Source organism: Xiphophorus couchianus, chromosome 2 (assembly GCF_001444195.1).
Source record: "Xiphophorus couchianus chromosome 2, X_couchianus-1.0, whole genome shotgun sequence".
Lineage (NCBI taxonomy): Eukaryota > Metazoa > Chordata > Actinopteri > Cyprinodontiformes > Poeciliidae > Xiphophorus > Xiphophorus couchianus.
The window spans coordinates 18016113-18036259 of NC_040229.1; the positions used below are offsets into that span (position 1 = coordinate 18016113).

The 20147-nt window shown below is 38.6% G+C and overlaps 1 protein-coding gene across 1 annotated transcript; it reads right to left on the reverse strand.

Annotated features, from left to right (window-relative positions):
* Nucleotides 1-225: 225 nt before the first annotated feature.
* On the reverse strand, nt 226-16419 carry plekhg7 (pleckstrin homology domain containing, family G (with RhoGef domain) member 7). The gene is made up of 17 exons (XM_028031530.1): nt 16150-16419; nt 14408-15183; nt 13759-13781; nt 10453-10571; nt 8599-8639; nt 8150-8251; nt 7626-7775; nt 7289-7384; nt 5475-5573; nt 5169-5282; nt 4631-4805; nt 2418-2533; nt 2147-2234; nt 1971-2050; nt 1714-1867; nt 1498-1595; nt 226-507 (listed from the first exon to the last, which is right to left on the reverse strand). Exons 2-17 carry the CDS (start codon nt 15038-15040, stop codon nt 397-399), a joined length of 2199 nt encoding a protein of 732 aa, XP_027887331.1. The 5' UTR covers nt 15041-15183; nt 16150-16419; the 3' UTR covers nt 226-396.
* Nucleotides 16420-20147: the final 3728 nt, after the last annotated feature.

The window sequence follows — 20147 nt, forward strand, 5'->3', positions numbered from 1 at the left end:
TTTTGTTTTGCTTGCAAACATTTTAATTGATTTGGAAAAATGTCAACCTTTTTTCTTTCATCATAGTCTGATTATGTATTAACTTTCATAAATTTAGTATTTGAATTTTTATTTTAAAAAGCTTCCCTTGAGTCAAATTTGCCAACAGGAAATCTAAGAAAAACATGTAGGGAATGCAATCTGAAAATGCTTCAACAGAAGTGAGAAAAAAAAAAATAAACCAAATAAATCATAAGAATTTATTGTACACTAACGCATTAGCTACCTTTAAAGGCACACAAAATTTACAAAATAATCCTAGTGTTTGAGCAGTCATTGTGACGGACTCCTAGGGACAGTGAAGTGCACATCGACATCGGAGACGTTTCCAGTGGCTTAAAGTGCTGCTGGATGGGATCAGATCTGGGAGGACTCCAGCCACAGGGAGGAGCTCTTGACTCGCGGCTGCTGAGAGTCCAGCTTCAGCAGCGCCGCCACAGCGCCCTCTAACTTCGTCATCCATTCCCTCTGGAAAAGTTGCACAAGAAGGAGGTCAGGAGCAGAAACAACAGCAGCTGTGTATAAGGATTGAGCACAAACTCTTTGTATTATTGCTTCTGCAGGAACAACACTGAAATAGGAAGATGTATAATTATTAAGTTACTGATAATCAAGAATGTATACAATTTACATTTTACAAACAAATGTAAATTCCTTTTAGATTTTTCATAGTAACACAAGGAACTACACAACTGTAGAATAAAAATCTGAAAAGTGTGGCATGCATTTGTATCCGGGCCAAAATTTTTTATAAAAAGGTCCATGAAGCTAATTGGAAGTCCCACTTGCTCTGGTCAGGTGAGATCAAAAATACATTTTTAATCTACATGCAATATGGGTTTCACAGTGTCAGAAAGAAGACTCTTGGTTTGAATCATCACTCTCCATCCAGTCTGAATGAGCTCAAGCTGGATAAAAAGCTGGCAGAACAGGGGTCTAACCGCTGGCTCCTAGACTGGTACCAGTAATGTGTAGTAATTTAGGCTGTATAAACAAGTGAATGTGTGAGTGGTTTTATTTTGAGAAACCCAGAAGCATCCATGTGCTTCTTTTGATGTGCTTGAGAAACATTAGGATATGGAGTGAAAAGGAGAAGGAAGATGATCATGTCGGCTGCCATGGAGAAAATGTGACTCCTAAAAGACTTGCAGCTGTGTTTGCATGAGAAAGGTGGTGCTACCAAGTGGAGTAGTGGTAGCACAACTAGAGTTGATGTGACTCAGATGTGAACACAAACGCATGCGACAATTTTCATATTTCAAATTGATAAAAAAAATTAATAAATTAAACCTTTCACTTCACAACTATGGACTACTTTGTCTTGGTCTGTTTTGTGGTTCTCTCAGTTTTTCACATTTAGTTTACATAACATTGCCAAAACTATTGACATTTTCCTTCCAGCCCTTAACGTGCATGACGTTTGAAACTTGTCATAAGTTCACGCTTGAACGGATCTACCTTGGCAGACTCTGACGCAGCTTGCAGGATGAATGCACCAATACACTGTTGGTACCGGTTGTGGTGCATTATGATGAAAGAATGTGGCAGCCCCGATGCTGTGAACAAAGCAGAAAGTTCTGTCATCAGATACAAAAAGTAAGAGAGTCTGATGTTTTAATTGTTCAATCTTCTCTGCTAAAACATGTACAAAAACTCTGCATGAGGTATAGTTACTGGAGGCATTTAGCTGGTCAATGTTCCTGAGCTGCAGTCGATCCAGAGAGATGGGCTGATCGAGAACCGTGAAGGTGCATCCCTCCTTCAGCAGCTGGTCCATCTCCAGGTTCTGCTGCAGCCTCAGGTGATTCTGCTCAGAACTGACAGACCTCTGTGCACAAAGTCAGAGCAAAAAAAGGTACAAAGTTCAGCCACATGAACTTCTCCCCAGAGCATCTACCACAGGTCCAGAACAGAACAAGATGGGTGCATACCTTCTTGATTCTCTTTATCTTTGTAATCAGCAGGAATTCATCAAACAGGAACAGATAAACATCTATGAGCTTTGTGTTCTCTAGTGATGAACCAAAGAGAGACATTCTAAGATTCTGTACAAATTTTAAAAAATGGAGAACATGAAAAGTGTTGGATTTGAGCCAACGGTAGACACCTGTGAGCACTAGTTTCCCTTCGTGCAGCAGACTTCTGTGGGAGATCAGATTGTCAAGAGTGACGGCCTTCAGGAGATGTTTCAGACTCTGGAAAACAAGCAGATCACATCAGACCTGAGCTCCTGACAGGATCAGGAAAACTAAAAGATAAACAACTTCAAACGTGGAATCAGATATTACTTATCACGTTTTACACATAAGTGATGTTTGTGACAATCATGTGTGATGATCAAACATTAAGATGTTAAAATATATGCAAATCAGATGAACCTCAGGGATGAAGGCACGTTTGTCTCTTTCCCAAACCGGCAGCCACACCAGCGCATCTCTCAGCTGTTTCACCTTCTGGTAATTATCCAGCCACTTGACCTTCCCTTCCAAATCACCTGGAAACAGAAGAGCCACAACTTAACATCTAACAAGGACAAAGATTACATTTTCAGTAAAAACAATGTTCCTTTAACGAGACTGAAATAACGTGAAATCAACCATTTCAATGAATACCAAGAAGCACTATCAAACATTAATACAGCATACGAGGAGCAAAACATCCATAACCAATAAACTTAGTTCATTTCTTAATTTAAAAATATCCACAAAAAACAAAAGTAAACAGGAAAACAAAACATAATTTTTTTAAGCAAGCCTCTCAATCCATTTGGTTTAAAGGAAAATGTTACTGACTGGTACTTTAATTTGTAAAGTTGAAAATGAATTGGAATGGAACATGGCCGTCTTGCAGTTGTTTCAACTGAATATCCAGCATTTACAGCAGAATGGGATGGAAGTTATTGATCTGAACATGTGTTTAGAGAATACTTGTGTATTTTAATGTACATAAATATTCTGTACGGCAGAGGTATTCAACTCCAGTACTCAAGGGCAGGTGCACACTTTAGATGTGTCCCTGGTCAAACCCACCTGAATGAAAAGGTGAATCACCTGCTCAGTATTCAGTCCAGGTCTCCAGAGTCCTGCTAATGACCTCATTATTTGACTCAGGTGTGTCGAAGCAGAGACAACTAAAAGTCTCTGTTCTGAGAGCTGGAGTTGAATACTTCTGCTATAAAGACTCCAATACTGTGAAATGAACCACTTGAATCAAGATGCTAATTAAGAATAAAAGAAAGGGAGCATCATCCTGAATAAATGCAACATATTAAAAACAAAAGAATCCATCGTACATATATTAGATAAATGAAAATGCTGTCTCTTAAATAATTTTGCAAAACAAGGTCGTATAAAACGGTAAATCACAAAGATAAATTGATAATACTTGTAGAAATGTTAATGAGCCTGCAGGTTGGTAGGCTGTGATCTCTAATACACGTCAGAACCCATGCATGAGACTGGAGATTTGGACATTAGTGAATAAAACATTTCTGCTGATTTAGATTTAGATTTACTGCAAAAGACAATATATAAACCAAAACTGAATTGTCTTATTTCTGGGAAATTAAAACAAATTTTGCACAAAATTTTGTAAATTTAAGGTATAAAAGTTTAGTTCAGTCACTTAATATCAACAAATTCACACCAATATAAATCAAAAAAGATATTTCTGTCAGAACTACAATAGCTGCTCTAAACTCTTAAATGTTTACAGGGTGTCTAATTTTTTTAAATAAAAATATTTGTACTGTTTAGAGTGAATTATAAGATTTTATTTATTTACAGAAACTTGTAAATAAAGTTTACAAGTAAAAATGTCTGTCATTTTTACCTATACTGATAAGAAAATGTAGCGTCTTTTTTAATCGTACATAAAGCTCATCACAGTGACAACATTGCTAATAAATCTTATCTTACTGTACTCATTTCTGCATGGTGATGCCAAAGATGGGTGTGGCTGAATTTCGTGAGAGATTACACATTTTATGGTAAACGTTCCCCACGCCCAGAGAGGACATTGGCCGACATATTTCACCCAGGAGCGCAAAATTGCCATCAGCTGCTCCTTTTATTAAAAGCCATTAAAAAAGGTGTGCTGCAGGAGCATGCGTCGCAGAAAAGAGGTGGTAAGCTATTTGGTATTAAGTCCATGTGGGTTTTCTGTACAAAAGAACAAAATGACCCAAAAGTGATTGGCTGCTGCACATTTTCATGTCCTGGTTCCAGAGAGCAGTGCCACAACAGGTCTGATGGCTGCTGTCCAACACTGCTGAGTCACCTGCTCTTAAAGAAAACTGGTCTGTTTGTGCTGAGGCATAACCACTCTGACACCTGTCACACATGCCATTTGGGTTCAAATTGAATTGTAAACACCTGCACAGATATGCTGATGAAACCCAAGTGAGTGACAACACTTTGATGTCTGGTGATTGAAGATGTGGCAAAAAAAGATCCGATTGTTTTCTAGCAATCTGTTGTACAAATTCTCTAATAAAAACTATTTTTCAGCCTGAGATAAAGTCAAACACTCAGAAAAGTTGATGCATATTAAAGATGAAGACATTCAAGGAAAAGGTGTACATGCTGCTCACATATGGATGTGTCCACTTTCTCAGCTATAACCTGCAGCTCCCTGCTTTCCTCCAACACCAGACATCTCTTTGCGATATTCCTCAGCAGCAGCGGGTATCGGGTTAGCCGCTGCAGAGGCGCCACCAGCAGGTCGCGTAGCTGCAGCCTCCGGCACTGTTTGCTTCTCTCACACCACTAAGCAGAAAGCAAGGAGACAAAGAAAGGATTCATGAGAAGAAGATGGCCGAGTGGAGACAAGCATCTCATAGTAAATGGACCACTGTTGGGAACAATAGTGCAGAGAGCTAACTTTTATGGAAGGAGATCCCTCTAGAAAGCGCATGTCAACAATCAGGAAGGATAACAAGCTGCAAAAGGATGACATTCCTCATTGGTAGGACTGTGAGACACTGAACTAATTGTTTAAAAGAAGCGTTGCTGGGTGTCCTCGCTCATACTTGGCACACACTGCCTGCAGTCAAAGGTACACTGCGTTCTGGCATTTACTGACTAACACAAACAAATCAGCTGCTGCCTGAACTCTGCTGTCTCCTGTACCTTTACGTATGACCCGAAGTCCTCCCTGGGCATCAGGTTGTGCAGATAAAGCAGCGCTGCTGAGTAGTTGAGGCAGTACTTCTCCAGACAGTGACATATGCTCTCCTGAAAAACCTGTCAGCAGATTGAGAAGTTATACAAACTGATGGATGATCATTTTCCATATAATTCATGGGCTTCACTATTTACCAACCTGAATTTTAGAATAAAACATAAACTAAAGCAGCTGCAATGAAATGCATCTACATCTTCACACATAAACAGTGCGTGTAAAAGTCTGCTGTCACAGTGTACACAAACACTTGCCTTGCTCAGCAGCTCCAGCAGGGTAGGCCCGCCCCCCTGAGTAATACTCAACAGGTTCTTGATGACACGCAAGAGGTTGTTCAGGAAACTAAAGCTGACCTGCACAGGAAAAAGAAACGGCAAGTCAGGGGTCACCGAAAGGCCAAGAGACTAAGTTTTCAGTCTAACATGACTTGAGAATTCAACCTGGCATTTCTGGACACGTTTTTAAAATGATCGTTATTTTTTGGTTTGACCTTGGTTAAAGTTCAAATCAAGTACAGGAGTGAACAGATTAATCACATTTTCTAAAATGAAAACATGCACCAACCTGACAAAAAATTATTAGCTCTTTTTATTTATTTACTGTTTTAATTCGACATGAAGAATCTAAACGAGAGGATCTAAACCGTTTCTGTCTGCCACAGAAATATATGATTTGTACAAGTTTGAAAAAAAAAAAGTATATATATATATATATAGCTTCAAATTTGACTTCGTTATTAGATTATTACTTTTTTGATAATTATCTAGCCGAGAGAAATGTGGACCTTAAATCCCATTTTATGATGTTATGCTCCCCACCTCCTTTTTGGAGTGAATTTGATGTCTCTTTGTGGATGTGATCGTGTATTTGGTGGGTTCAGATGGGAGGCAAAGTGCTGGACCTTCTGGTGAAACGTAATGTGGAAAAGAATTGTGTCCCTGAACTTGAGTTTAATATAAGAATTACAATTTAGTCAAATTAACAATAAAATCGCTGGCAAAAGGAATGCTATTAACATAAAAAAAATTATAGTTTTAATCACGCTTTTTTTAGCCCTTCCAACACTAAAAGAAAAAAATACTGTTAAATTATTTTTATTTTATGAATTATTTTTATGCATTCTTGACCATAAAACCTTTTTTTAAGGTTCTTTTGGCTAGATTTGAAATGATCTGCAGTGTGAAGCAAGAGGGTAGAGGGATCTTTACACAACACAATGCCGTTAACAGTCAGAGAAAAAAAACTTTAGCCTGAAGTGTAGGTATGCAGGAAATGATTTTAAACTTTTGAAAACTTTTAAACCGCAGCAGATAGCATGGCAAAGCTATTAGCTAGGGGTGCACCCATTGCAGTTTTCTGGTTGAGCGCTGATTATTGATCTTTAGAAAACCTGACCTGCTGATTCCAATTTTGGCTGACATTTTTTTTTGTCTGAAATGTTGCTAAATACAGCAAAAAAGTTGCAAAGTTGGCAATAGTGTGCAAAGCAGAAGAGGACAGTGGTTGATTTTAGACCTTTGCCGACATGGATAAGATTAGTGGGTAAGATTGGCTTCACATACAAGTATCTGATCTCCCAAAATTAAGGAAAGTGGCACCGATAAATCGGTGCATCCCTACTATTAGCTTAACTTGGTATCAACTTGTCATATGGTAACTCTACAAAACAGCAGAATGACAAAGTGATATATTCTAACATATGAAGCCTATTAAAATTAAGAAAGGTGCTAATTTTATTTTTTTACTTCACTTTCTGAACTAAAATAATAATAAAAATAGTTACAGATAATGTTAGAAAGGTAAGTGTGATCTTATATTTTTGGTACAGTGACCAACATTTAACACTTAAAGTAAAACAAAAAGGTTTATTAGGTAAAAACTAGGATCTAATTATAATCCTATAGGTACTGTATAAGATTTGAGATAGTCTTAACTCTACAGTTTTAAGATTTTTTCTTTCGCAGCTTTACTAAGCTACCTCTAACAATGTTTGTTTTTTTTTCAAAATAATTTACATTAGAAATGTAAGCCAACAAGTCTAATACAGCTTATTTGCATCATGTCTCACCAGGCAAAGTTCATTCAGGTTTGCAAATAAGCTCCATAAGTCAACATCCGTGAGGCAGTTGTTCTGCTGCAGGTTCATGAGTGTGGCTGAAAACACCTGAAAGGAACAAAACAGTCACACACAGAAAGAGCTAATTGTCAAAATGTGGTTTTAAATTTCAAATCCACTATTCTGTGGGACGGACAACCCAACAGAGATTTCCAGAGAGAAGAATTCAGGGAGATAATAAATAAAACACAAAGCAGCCGGAGTTGGGTTTCGTTTGGGTTTGGTCGATTTGTTTGTGGTTCTGTGTGTTTGTGTGGAGCATTGTGAGGCTTTGAATGGACAAGGTCACCTCTTTGAGAACCATGAGCTGATCCAGGAAGTAAACGCACTCGCTGGTGAAGAGTTCCCAGATGGCCTCTTGTCTCTTTCGACCCTGAGGGTCAGAGGTAACGCCCACCTGAGAGGACTGATCCTGGAGGAACTCAGCCAGAGAAAAGTCCTGCACAGACAAACAACAACAGTGAGAAACAAGGAAGCTGCGTCTCCCTCAGAGCATGTTGGTACAGAAAAAAAGCTGTATTTTCTTTGTACGTTTTCTACCACCATGGCGAATCAGACGTAGGTCAGTGTTTGTTTATAGACTTTTGTAGAAAGGATCTAACTAGTTGCCGCCTAGAAATTCTGGTTCTTGCAAGCTGCGTCATTTAAGGACATTCCCGCTAACTGCTGTTTTGTCATTTCTAAGTCATTGAGCAAACAGTGAGTTGTGTTTAAATTAGAAATCTGAAGGTCTTTGTAGTTCAAACCTGTCCTGGATGACTGCAGATACTAAACCAATCTGACGAAAGAAGCTTTGCTGCTGATAGTGCTCACCTTATACTTCTGAAAGTCAGTGTTTCTCCAGTCTTGAATTTGCGCCATTGAAAGGTATTTTTCAATATCTGATACTGTGCCCACCTGTAATTTCCCTTTAGTCTGAAAAACAGAAAACAAAACTCAGACACAAAACAGACTATTGGAAAACAAGAGATTATTTCTTTATTTTCTCTTTAGCTCTGGTAATTATGAGTAAAAATAACACCGTTAGAAGTGAATTAAAAAGTCTGGCTCAAGTTCTACATTTCAACCCCTTCGAAAACTGTGTGACCTAAAGGGGATAAGAGGAAACGCACTAATCTGCTTTGAGAAGTGGGTCAGAGAACAATGTCCAAACCAACTGACCAGTTTTGTAACAAAGTACATCCAAACAAACCACAGACCACATCACTGGCACCAGTCACGCACACACACCAGACAGACCAGCAGACAAACAGCACACCTACCGTACTGCGCCTCGAAAAGGGCCACTTTGATTTCTTTGCATCTACAGAAATCAAACACAGAAACAAAGTGTGATTGTGTTGTGTGGCAACAGTCTGGACGCAGACATTAAAAACCTTCTGACAAAGTTTGCTTTGATATGAGAACAATAGTGTAAAACAAAATACAAACTGTGACTCTGAATCGATGTGCCCCTGTGCCAATTTACACCCCCCATTTCATAACAACACAAAGTCCCCTCCTAGTGCCATTTTATACTTGTAAAGAATCACTTTTGTTCCCATGCACACAAACCATGATCAATGTATATCCATGAAATATGAAGATGAAATTGTACATACAGAAATAAACTCATACAAAAACTTTGTTTTGAACTGTATTTATATTTTTTGGTAAGGTAAGGTCATTTTATTTTTATAACACATTTTCAGCGATAAGGCAATTCAAAGTGCTTTATAAAATAACAAACCAAAGGAAAGAGCCTGATTCTGATCACCGTTAGGACCAGTCGATGGTTATAAAATATGACTCAACTTATTTTCTTATAAACATGGGTAAGTTAAATAAAAAAATCACTTTAAAAGAACCTAGACAAACCCCGTATAATCTAATCTATTCATAGTCGACAGTAAAGTTGCCTTTATATCTTGCCACATATGTTAAGAATTTATTCTAATTGGGTTTGAATGTGAATTATCTAGCAACTCTGGCACATCTATAGAATATGTATAATTTATGACGCATCCTTGCTTTCTGTAATTGCGTATATTGAGATGAAGGGTGTAAAATTACTGTCGTTTTTTTACTTCTCTAGATGCTAAATGATCCCTTGGCCATCGAAGGATAAAAGTGTAATGCTGAATGCAAAGTTTTTGCCATCAGCAACCTTGAGAGGATTGTCAAGCAAAACCTGTTGAAGAACATGAGCTACAAAAGTAGCATTCCTCGTGTCAAGCCACTCCTGAACCAAAGTAAACGTCAGCAGCATCTTACTTGGACAGAGAAGAAAAAGAACTGGATTGTTGTTCAGTGGATTTTCTGAAGTTCACAGCGGTCTACCAGGAAATTTTAGAGCACTTCATGTGTCCTTCTGCTGACAAGCTGTATGGTGATGCTGATTTAATTGTCTTGGTAACTTCCTACACTGAAGATGAGAGATGCCAGACCCAACAATATAGATCAGCAGAAAGATGCAATCAGAGCAACCTGGACTTCCATCACAACTCAAGAGATTCACAGGCTGATTGTCTCCATGCCATGTTGCACTGATGCAGTAATTCATGGAAAAGGAGCCCCAACCATGAACCGACCTTTCCAAAGGACACTTCTGTTTGAAATATTTTTATTGACCATTTGTAAAATGTTAATTTTCTAGAACAGTCAATTTTAGGTTCAAAACTAAAACAAAAACTGAAAATACAAGTCTGTACAATATATAAATTTCACTTGTTGAAGTGAGAGACAAAAACGCTTGAATTTTTTTCACAATATTTAAATTTTTTTAAATATACTTTTGAGATGCAATATAATTTGGCATTTGGTCATGGAGAAGTAAAGTGCTTCAAAAATAATAACACAGCAGAGATGTATAGCACAGATTGCTTTTAATGAGCTCTTTATAACCTCTTTTGCCCTCAAGAAAAAACCCAGCCAAACCCAAACTCTTAAGTTGTTTGCCTCACATTAACAGTAAACATGGGTGGGTTATGGTCAAACCTTTTGCCATCAAGAAGCAAACTGTTAAAACATTGACTCATAAATTTAATCAGAGGGCAGATCACTTGGCTAAGGATCATATTGCAATCAAACAGAAAAACATCAAACTGACATATTAATGAGAGAACGTGGAATTTTACCAGCGAGATTTGAGTCATTGATCATGTCCGCCGCTCCATTGGACACAAACAGGTCTCCTGGTGAGACATCGAGTCCAGGTAAACTGACCACCACTGAGCTCCGCCTCCTCTCATGAAGCCTGAAGCAGAAACACGAGGACCTTTAGATCCTGAACAGTTTTATCCATCATAATAAAATAAAAATGAACAGTCACTGTACTAATTTGAGGTACAGTAAAGAAGTACAGTACAGGGAAACGGCTGACTCAATTTCTGAGAATCTCTTGTAACAAAAATAGCCTATGTGAAACGTAAGTAGAGTCAGACTGTCCAAGCTGGGGGAAAATAAAATTCCCTTTGTCATTTTGTGTAGCAGAAATGCCACTGAAATACCATCCGCTTTGTGTGGAAAACCAGTGATTAATGTGAGTAGCAGATATTATGAAGGATAAGTGTTATGTGTGTGGCTCATGCATAGACAGCTGCCGATTAATGGATCACCCTGTTTGCGTGGAAAGAGACAAGCTGTCAATGTGTGCCAGTTCTAATCCTCCCAGTCTTCTTTTCATAGTTGGTAACTGAGGCATGGCTTTGGTTGCAAAAACACAGGCCTGCCTTTTAGCCTGGGGGCGAAGCTCACACAGCCGCTGTTCTCAAACGCTATGACTTATCCTCCATCGCTGTACATTTGGGATTACTGTTCAGGACGAAAATGAACTTTCACGAGCTAAAATTAGCAGCTGACAAATGTGATTATGTGACGAATGCAACATTAAAGATGGCAATGAAATGACTGTAGAGGATAAAGGTGTGGGGTGACTCATTTGTCAAAGGATTAAATGAGATACACCTTGAAAAACTTGATCAGTGACAAAGTCAAATGACAATCACAATCAAATCAGTCCTATGCTAAGAAGACAAGAGAAATTATTGAATGTGGCTGCTGTCAGTTAGCAACTAGATGGGCTGGTTTTTTCTCAAAGTACGGCTAGATGTGCTGGTTTCACATATCATGGTAAAGAAATTACTTTTTTCTCTGGCTGTATGGAGAACAGAGTAACTTAGTCCCTGCCCCACCTGTTGCTGTACAGTACTGGTCAGCTGACCAGAAAAAAAAAGAGACAAAATACACCAAACATTTTTTCTCACAAAACACTAAAGACAAAATTGACTGCATTTCCAGCCAAACAATCTTAGCATGAAAACTAAAGAGTAGCACCCCTCAATCAGTGTACAGACACATGATATGGATAAGGAGTAATATTTATCATAATAATAACTTATGTTAAATTAAATTAAGAACTGTATTCCAAATTATGCTTAGCTTGAAGCATAAAGGTAAAAAACAATAATGTCTTATTTTATGATTTGAGATTGACACAGCTGATGTACATTTCCCTTAATGAAATTATAATAATCCAAATATTACACACTATTTAGCAGCAGCAGAAATATTCATCACTTTACTTGTTTAAATAAAAGTTGTTGCACCATGTTAAACATTTTGGTTTTAAAATGTTTGTGCAAATACTGTGAAGAAATACGCTGTTATACCTACATATTAGGTCTGATAGGGAGTTTTACTTTTAATCCTAAAAAGCCAACACTATTTACAACATGCAATTTCAGTGCTTTGATATGCATTTCATTACTTCCATCAATAACATGATGTATGGCATAAATGTCAGTAAATGCATTTCGCACATTATAAAAATTCTTGGGGAATAAAAATATTTTTTTTAGTATTGATAAACGACTGCAAAGCAGTAACTATGATACAAAATACAAAAATGAAAAAAGTAGCAAATGTTTTGAAAGCATTTGTTACAAGAAACTAAATTAGGATTTTTTTTTTATTTTAGTTTTGGTTCTGGTTACCTTAAATTCTTGTATCAGGCTGTAGGGTTTAAATATTTAACGCTCATGGGGGGAAGCTCAAAAGTAGAACAAAAGTCCAGCTTAACTAGAAAAATATTGCAGCAGACGTTGAGTGCTCATTGTTCACTAAAAGCACATCCTCATTTCTGATTGTGTTTAATGACATTTACTGGCAAACCACTGTCAAACAATTAGCTGCAGCAGAAGTAGAAGTACCAACAACAGTTTTACTTCACCTTTTGTTAATGTCAGCTGCTATATTCAAAAGCAAACCACTGACTTTTTCCCTCTTACAGTGCGGAGCACCAGTATTTAGTACAGTGACTGCACTTTTTCCAACTGTACATGTATAGTTTCACAAGCAGCTTGGGACACTAACTGAGAGCAGCTATAAGCTGCATGGCTGCAGTGCCAATATGTACGCTTTACAGGATAAGCTAGTGTGCAGCACAACTGAAAACGGGAGTAACCTGGTACGTTATTCCTTCAGCATGCTTTTGTTAGAATGTGAAAGCCTCAACTGTTCCTTCCTTTCACTGCCCTTCCTGCTAAACTATTAAACACAACCCCACCAATCCCCAAACTCCAGCTAAATGCACGTATATCACAACAGATGGCAGCCGGCATCAGCACCTGAACGCGGCAGGGGCTGATGGGGCGCTAAGAAAGAGCCGACTGCACCTCTAAACCAGGTCAATGCTTCATCGTGATTCATTCCATGGCATTGTCACAATGAGCCCCTGTTGCCTTGTGATCATGCAGAAAGCTTCCTCTGTACCAGCCTCTCTGCCAACAGAGAGCACTTGCTTGTTTTGTCTCCAACATTAACGAGAGAAAATAATGATGTTCCAAAACAAAACTGCCCTAACAGACTGCTAGCAGGGCCCGGACACTGTCCCAGGCACAGTTCCAGGGTGTAATTAATGGGACAAAAGCTACCTAATTATCCAGTGTGAGGAAGAGTCTCGCCGTCCATGAGGAGGGGCGTGGGTGGTGGTAAGGGAAAACAGCTTTAATGAGGGTTTGTCTAGCACAAATGTAACCATGGGACTCTCAAAACTTAACCTACCGTGCTTATGAAGCATCAACAAAGACGTGAAAGACAATGAATGCACAAAGGGGCTCCTGAAGCTAATGGTCCAATCAGCATCCAGAGATCAGGTCCAAAGCACTTTGATGTGATGGAGCTCAATTTTCTACTTTTTTTTCTTCTTGCAGATAAATTATTTGCCACAAAGCAGCACAGCTTTACTATTTGAACACCTGATAGGCACAACTGCAAAACAAATATGGACTCTGTAAAAAAGTCCCAAAATTTTACTACGTTCCTGATAAGCAAATATGTTCCCACGAATTTCAGCCTGAATTTTTTATGCTACAGTGCTCACAGTCCCAACAGACAACATGCAAATAATGAAATTCACAGTGTCAAATGTACAGTGCACCTACCTTCGATGGCACTGTTCCCTCTCCTGCAGAAAACAGAGAAACTTTATTAGAGCTGTAAGCTTTCAAAAACAGTAAACGTACAATTTCCATGCTGCCCGGACACCGTAAAGACTGAGCATGCAAAGACCGCCTACTGCTAACGGCACCACTGGATCACTTTCAAAGACACCAAAATCTGAATCAGTGTTTTAAGTGGTCGCTTGGATTCAAAAGCCCTTGATATTGTGGGAGAATGTCGACACTATTGAGAATGTGTCTGCCTGGAAACAACGAGCTGATGAATAGAGCTGCCCATTATCTTTTTCCAATCGCTCACTGACCCCTCCATTATTGGGTGACTGCTGACTGTGGTGAATGGGGGCCCGAGGAGAGCACTTCCCAGGGCCCTCCAGGCTGTGGGTTTGGTCAGAGCTGTCAATGCATGTAACTGCTGATTCATTTGCTGTCAAAAGCTTGCATTGTGAGTGACCGCTCCAGGAGGGCTTCTGCAAGTGAGGAATGTCTACCTATTTAATTTATTAAAGGCCATATATGGAAATACACAGGGGAAAAGGTCTTGAGGTGTTGGATTGAGGTCTGAGACTGGTGGAGGATATGTTACTATTTATGTTTCAGTTAAATTTAAATGGAAATCAACAAAAACACTTACCTGCTCTTCTACATCAGAAGACCAAGACTCTTTCATTAGAGCAGGATGAGCACTGTGGCATTCCCATTTTGTGGAATTGACACCATTTTCAAAAGTCTTTGATCTACGCGATCTGGTTTTCTGTCGCCCAGAGGGTGAAACAGACTGAGTTTCCTGACAGTTCTCTCCATCAGAGGAGGGCGTTGTTGCTAAAGGTGATTTGACTCTCTGCACAGGGGACAGTGGGCTTGCAGGGTATGACTCCTCCTGAGTGCTCTCCATGCGGCCTGATTCTCGAGTATCAATCAGAGGACGTCTGGTGCTCCTCATTCTCCTCAAGGTGGGAGATGTAGAGATGCGTCCAGGAGCCTGGCGGTCGAACTGGAACAAAGGTGCCAACTGTCCCTCAGTGTCCAACAGCGACAGGTGTCTCAGCTTGGAGTGCGTCCGTGTGAGATCTATGTGCATTATCACTGGGCTGCAGGTCTGGCACTCCTTGTGCTCGAAAGACCCCCAGTCCGTTTGGGTCTCCATGTCTGACGTTCCTGTCGTGACGACTTCATTCTCGGCCCATTCGCTGATGTAACTCCAGTCCAGCTTCTTCTCATTGTCCTGGTCTTTGTCCTGCAGAATAACGTGCTTCAGCGTAGACATTGTAACCTCAAAGGCATTATTACAGTGCAGCAGACATCTGAGAACGTGTAATCTTACAGCCTGATCGCTTTGGGCTCCTTTAAGCTGACGTCAGATGATAATCCTGTTGTACTCCACTTTCACACCATTTACTTCTCAGATTGCTGGAGGAAAAGCAGAATATTTCAAATTATGTTCATTCAATCAAGAAGTTTGTTGCTGATCAGAAATGGTAGATGCATGTCTCAAAAGATAAGACAATGTAATTTTGAAGAAAAATGTTCTGCCTTTGTTTACATTAGAAAATTTAAATGTTTTTTAACATTTAAATGTTAGAAAACATAAAAATGATAAATGTTTATTACATTTCTCAGTAATAAAGAAAATCAACCCTTCTTATAGTGACTAATCAGCATTTTGCATGTTTACACTTATATTTTTGACAATTTTTCTTATGTAATGAGCTAAAATAGATATTTTCCTCAAACATCTTTTCTGTCAGACTCAAGTCAGGACTCTGGTTGAACCACTCTATTGCATAAATATTACTTCCACTCATAAAAAACAATTTCCCTAAAATCAAAAGACTACGTTGGCTCTAAATTTGCCAACCAAATAAATCATTTTGGGTTTAACATTACATTTATTTAAAATGGCAGTTTATTGAGAATTAGCAGAGAGGAAAAAAACTAATATATAAAAAAATTAAATATCTTCTCATTAATAAACGGGATATCTGGATCGAAAAGGCAGGTATTGGGTTCAATGATGCTCCAGTAACACACCTGTTACTAGAATTAATATTGCGTTCATTATTTAAGATAAGAAGGGACCTTAGTCTTAATCTTCAAAGACTACTACCACTTTGTTGATCTCACAGATATGAGCCATTTCTAAATTAAAATGTTTTTGTCGCACGTCAGGTGCATTTCATTGGCAAGTCGAGCTCTTAACTCGACAACATCCATTTGGGAACAAAAGACATCGTGCAGATAGCGGAACCAAGTCACAAGTTTAGAGCTTTTAAGCTACAGACAGCCGCTCTTTTAAATATTACTTCAGTGAAAGCGAAACCCGCACCTGTTTCGGAAAGACGGTAAAAAATTAATCAACAGATCTAGTTTACTTACATCCCTACAGCTGCTGCACCTCGACTCTGCCGCCGTGTTGACGTGTGGCCGCAGAGAGCAGCGAGCTTAGCAGCATGCGGACCGGGAGAAAGTTGTGGGAAAAGTCTCGAAGTTGGTTAATTCCCAGAAGAAACTGAACAACGCAGAGAACCGCTCTGTGAAAAGGTGGGAAAGGTGCGTCTGCTGCGCCCTGCCTGCCTGGGAACATCAACTCTCTAACCCGGGCGTCCCTCCCTCCTGCCTCCGACACAAAGCAACGTCACAGGCCGCCTGGAACAATGAGGCTGAATAACATGCAGTCACATACTGCCGCACTACTCGCGTCATGTGAGAGGAAAATTAAACACCACACGCGGCTGCTTTCTGAATAATGACAGACTATATAGATGTAATTTAGATTGCTGACAGTTTACAGTTATAGCAGGGCAACAAAATTCTGAGAATTATGTTTTCTACTTCATAAAACAAAAGCTTACAAAAAGGGAAAACATTACAGTTTGACGGAACCAAGCTAGAACCTTTGGACCACAATTATAAATAATTAACATTTATAAATAATAACCTTCTTATCTATATATATATATATAAATTATGTTATATATAAAAAGATATGTTTTCTCATAAATAACCCAGAACATCACTAACAGAAGAGTGCAATGTTTTCACTCACAGTGAAATATGGTGATAGCAGCCTCATCATGCTGGGATTACTTTTCAGAGGAAGCAAGGCATTTTCTCAATACTATTTAACATGTAAACAGATCGAAACACCAGTCAGTTTTGACCCAAAACCTACTGGTAGCTTCTAGAAATCTAAAGATGGAGGCAGATTTTGCATTTCAACATTGTAGTGACTCCGAGCATCTGCCAGAATCAATAACAGAATGTCTTTGTGAGGAGGGGATTAAAGGAAAATTGTAGTCACTTGCAGTCCTCAAAATCTGATAGGATATCCAAAATGAAGTTGACAAATATGATCAATCTCAAATGTGGGATTCTGATAAACTCCAACCAAAGAAAAGCAAATGATTAAAAAGGTACATCAATAAAGTTAGATTAAGGAAGTGCACACTGGTGCAACCAGGTTATGTGCATTTGTTTTTTATTTTACTTATTTTTTCCTCTATCAGAGGGGAAAGTGTAAAGAGTATTGTTTGTCACACTATTTTTGGAAGACATTTTGAAATTATTTATAAAGGTATCATTCTGCAAATGTAAGTATATAAGTATGTACAAAAAATTATTATGCATTTAATTTGTGTTTTACATTTTAAAAATACACAAGTACGAGGACGTATTTAAACAGGATTTAGTGGGTGTGGTGCTAGAGTTTGCTCCAGTTTTTACTCAAAGTAGAACTTAATTACTTCAGTGGTGACTAATACTCTTTAATCTACAGCTAATCTATAAAAATGCAGTAGTTGAACACCAATAAAACAGAAGAGTGATAGTGAAGCACTGTACTTTGTACTTCAGCTTCATTTTGAACACGAGGAGTTGTAAAGATGGCACTTACAGGAAGATATAATCTGTTCTGTGTCCCAACATTAAATCAGCTGTTATCTCTGATATGTGTTATAAAACACATATCAGACCCACATTCAGCTCTCGGAAATTATGGGATGCTGTTTCTTCTTCTAGTTTCACATGGAAAAAAATAACTGGATTATTTTCACATTCCTTTTTGTATTACCTGCATGAGACAATGATTCACTGACAGTCCAACTCATTGGAAACGGTGAAAAATGTCAGTATGAGTTGTGTTTGTGTGCAACACAGCGAAGATGAAGAACTTGTTAGTGAACGCCACGGGGCGACATAGATTGTGTGAATGTGAACATTTTCAGGATTGGTCGGGACACCCCCTGCTGGATTTAGAGGTGTGGTACACTGGAAATGACAGTACTGGAAATGATCCATTTGTTATTTTACAGCACCTGTCATTCTAAAGCAATGGGTCTCCTATTAAAATAAACTGGATCTATAAGGTTATATTTTGTTCTTTGGATTTTTATTTTTTTACCTGAAAGAAGATTATCCCTCTGTACCTTATGTATTAAAGATAAATGTAGTGTATTCACTTTATGCATTTGGGTCTGTCTAAATACTGGCAGGGCCTGCAGGTTCAGTCAGCAAACTTAGGAACTTAAAACAAATGAAATAATATTAAGTTCTTTTAAAAAATTTATGAAATTACAGTTATTTATTTTATTTAGACGATTTTAATGAAGCTTTAAAAAATAGAATAATGCATAGTACAGATGAAACATGATTTTTATTACATAAATTTCAGCCAACTAAAAACATGCCAAAATGGGAACTTCATGCTCTGCCAGGACTCCTTTAGCATGAATTTCTGCTGTGTGCCATGGAGGTGATAATGGTGCCGCTCTGAATAGATGTTCAGGAAGCTCTGGTGGCTTTAATAATGGCCTTCAGCATGTCTGCTTTGATTCATCTTCCTCCTGACAATGCTCCATTGATGATCTCTGGGAATTAGGTCAGAAGAATGTGTCATTTAGTTAAGAACAGTAATACCATGGGCATTAACCCAAGTATTGGTAATGTGGTTCAGTGGGTTGGTGACAAGTCTGGCAGGAAAATGAAATCAGGATCTCTGCAAAGAACTCATGGATGACCTGGTGACCTGTCCAGAATTTATAACCCCACTCCTTGCCTATCTCCTCTTGAGATAGAAAAAAGCCCCCCTGCTGCCTTGAAAGTGGCTACAGACAATAGATGGATGGTTCTCCACAAAACTCATCAGAAAATGTAAACATTAGGTGTTGTTGCATTTTCTGATAGATTCTTATTCAGACTTTTGACTTGATAAAACTGTGACCAGCAGATTTCATGGCTGCCCAAATCATCACTGACTGCAGAAACCTCACACTAAAGCTCAAGCTAACTGGTTCCTTTGCTCATCCTGAAGACATTTTCCGATTAAGAAAGAGTGGATTTATTCAATCAGTGCAACATGTATAGCCCTGGTCTGTGTACAATGACTCTTTAAATCCTCTTTTAGATGCTCTGAAGACACGAGTTATTTCTATTGTTTATGCACCTTTACATAACATACCTCTTCCTTCCACTTAACTTTCCAATAGTTTGCATGCATACAGTAGTGTGTTAGCGTCATTAGCAGTGATCTGTTGTGACTTTGCACTGTTTGTTACATACAGTTGTGTGTTAGCTTCATTAGCAGTGATCTGTTGTGGCTTGCACTGTTTGTGGAGGCTATCAGTGGCAGGTCTACTGGTCAGCTCACAAGTCTGCAGTTCTTCCTATTATCGTATAACATTTATAAATAAAAAAAACATTTATTTATTTAGAAATACATGTATTTATGTTTAATGTGTGTTATTTCTTTTACTTGAATAAGTAGAATAAATGAACTATTTTGCTATATTCTAATTTACTGAGATGCATCTCATTCCATATCTTGCTGGGGTTATGTAGCTGCTGCACACTCAGGATCATCCTCCAGCCATATGTTGATAAACTTCTGCAATGATCTTATCACAATTAATGTTTCAACTGTTGTAAGACCATAGTTTTTACTTACCTGTGATGTCATATTGTTCTGTTTGAACATGTTTCCAACTTTTCCACTTAATTAGGGCAAAGCTGTAGTCTATATTTAACCCAGGAATATTGCAGTACTCGCATTTCTCCTCCTCCAAAATGATACACTGTTGCATATTTACATTCATCAGGAAGTCTCCTCTGACGGAAAGCCAAATACAAAGATGTGAAACTGAAGGGAATCGGCCCCACAGCTCTGACAGCAGAAGTCTCCTCCCCCCTGAAGTAGATGTGAAGAAGAGCGTCCTGCGGTGTGAAATATACAGGAAGAAGTGGAGCAAGTCTTTTTTAAAATTTACACAAGAACAGCGCGTCGTTTCGCTCGGCGGCTGTTCCTGTGCACTTTTCGCACTTTCTAAGTCGCCTCAGAGGGAAATAACTGGAGTTATGAGGTTGAAAGTGGATGAAGGGGA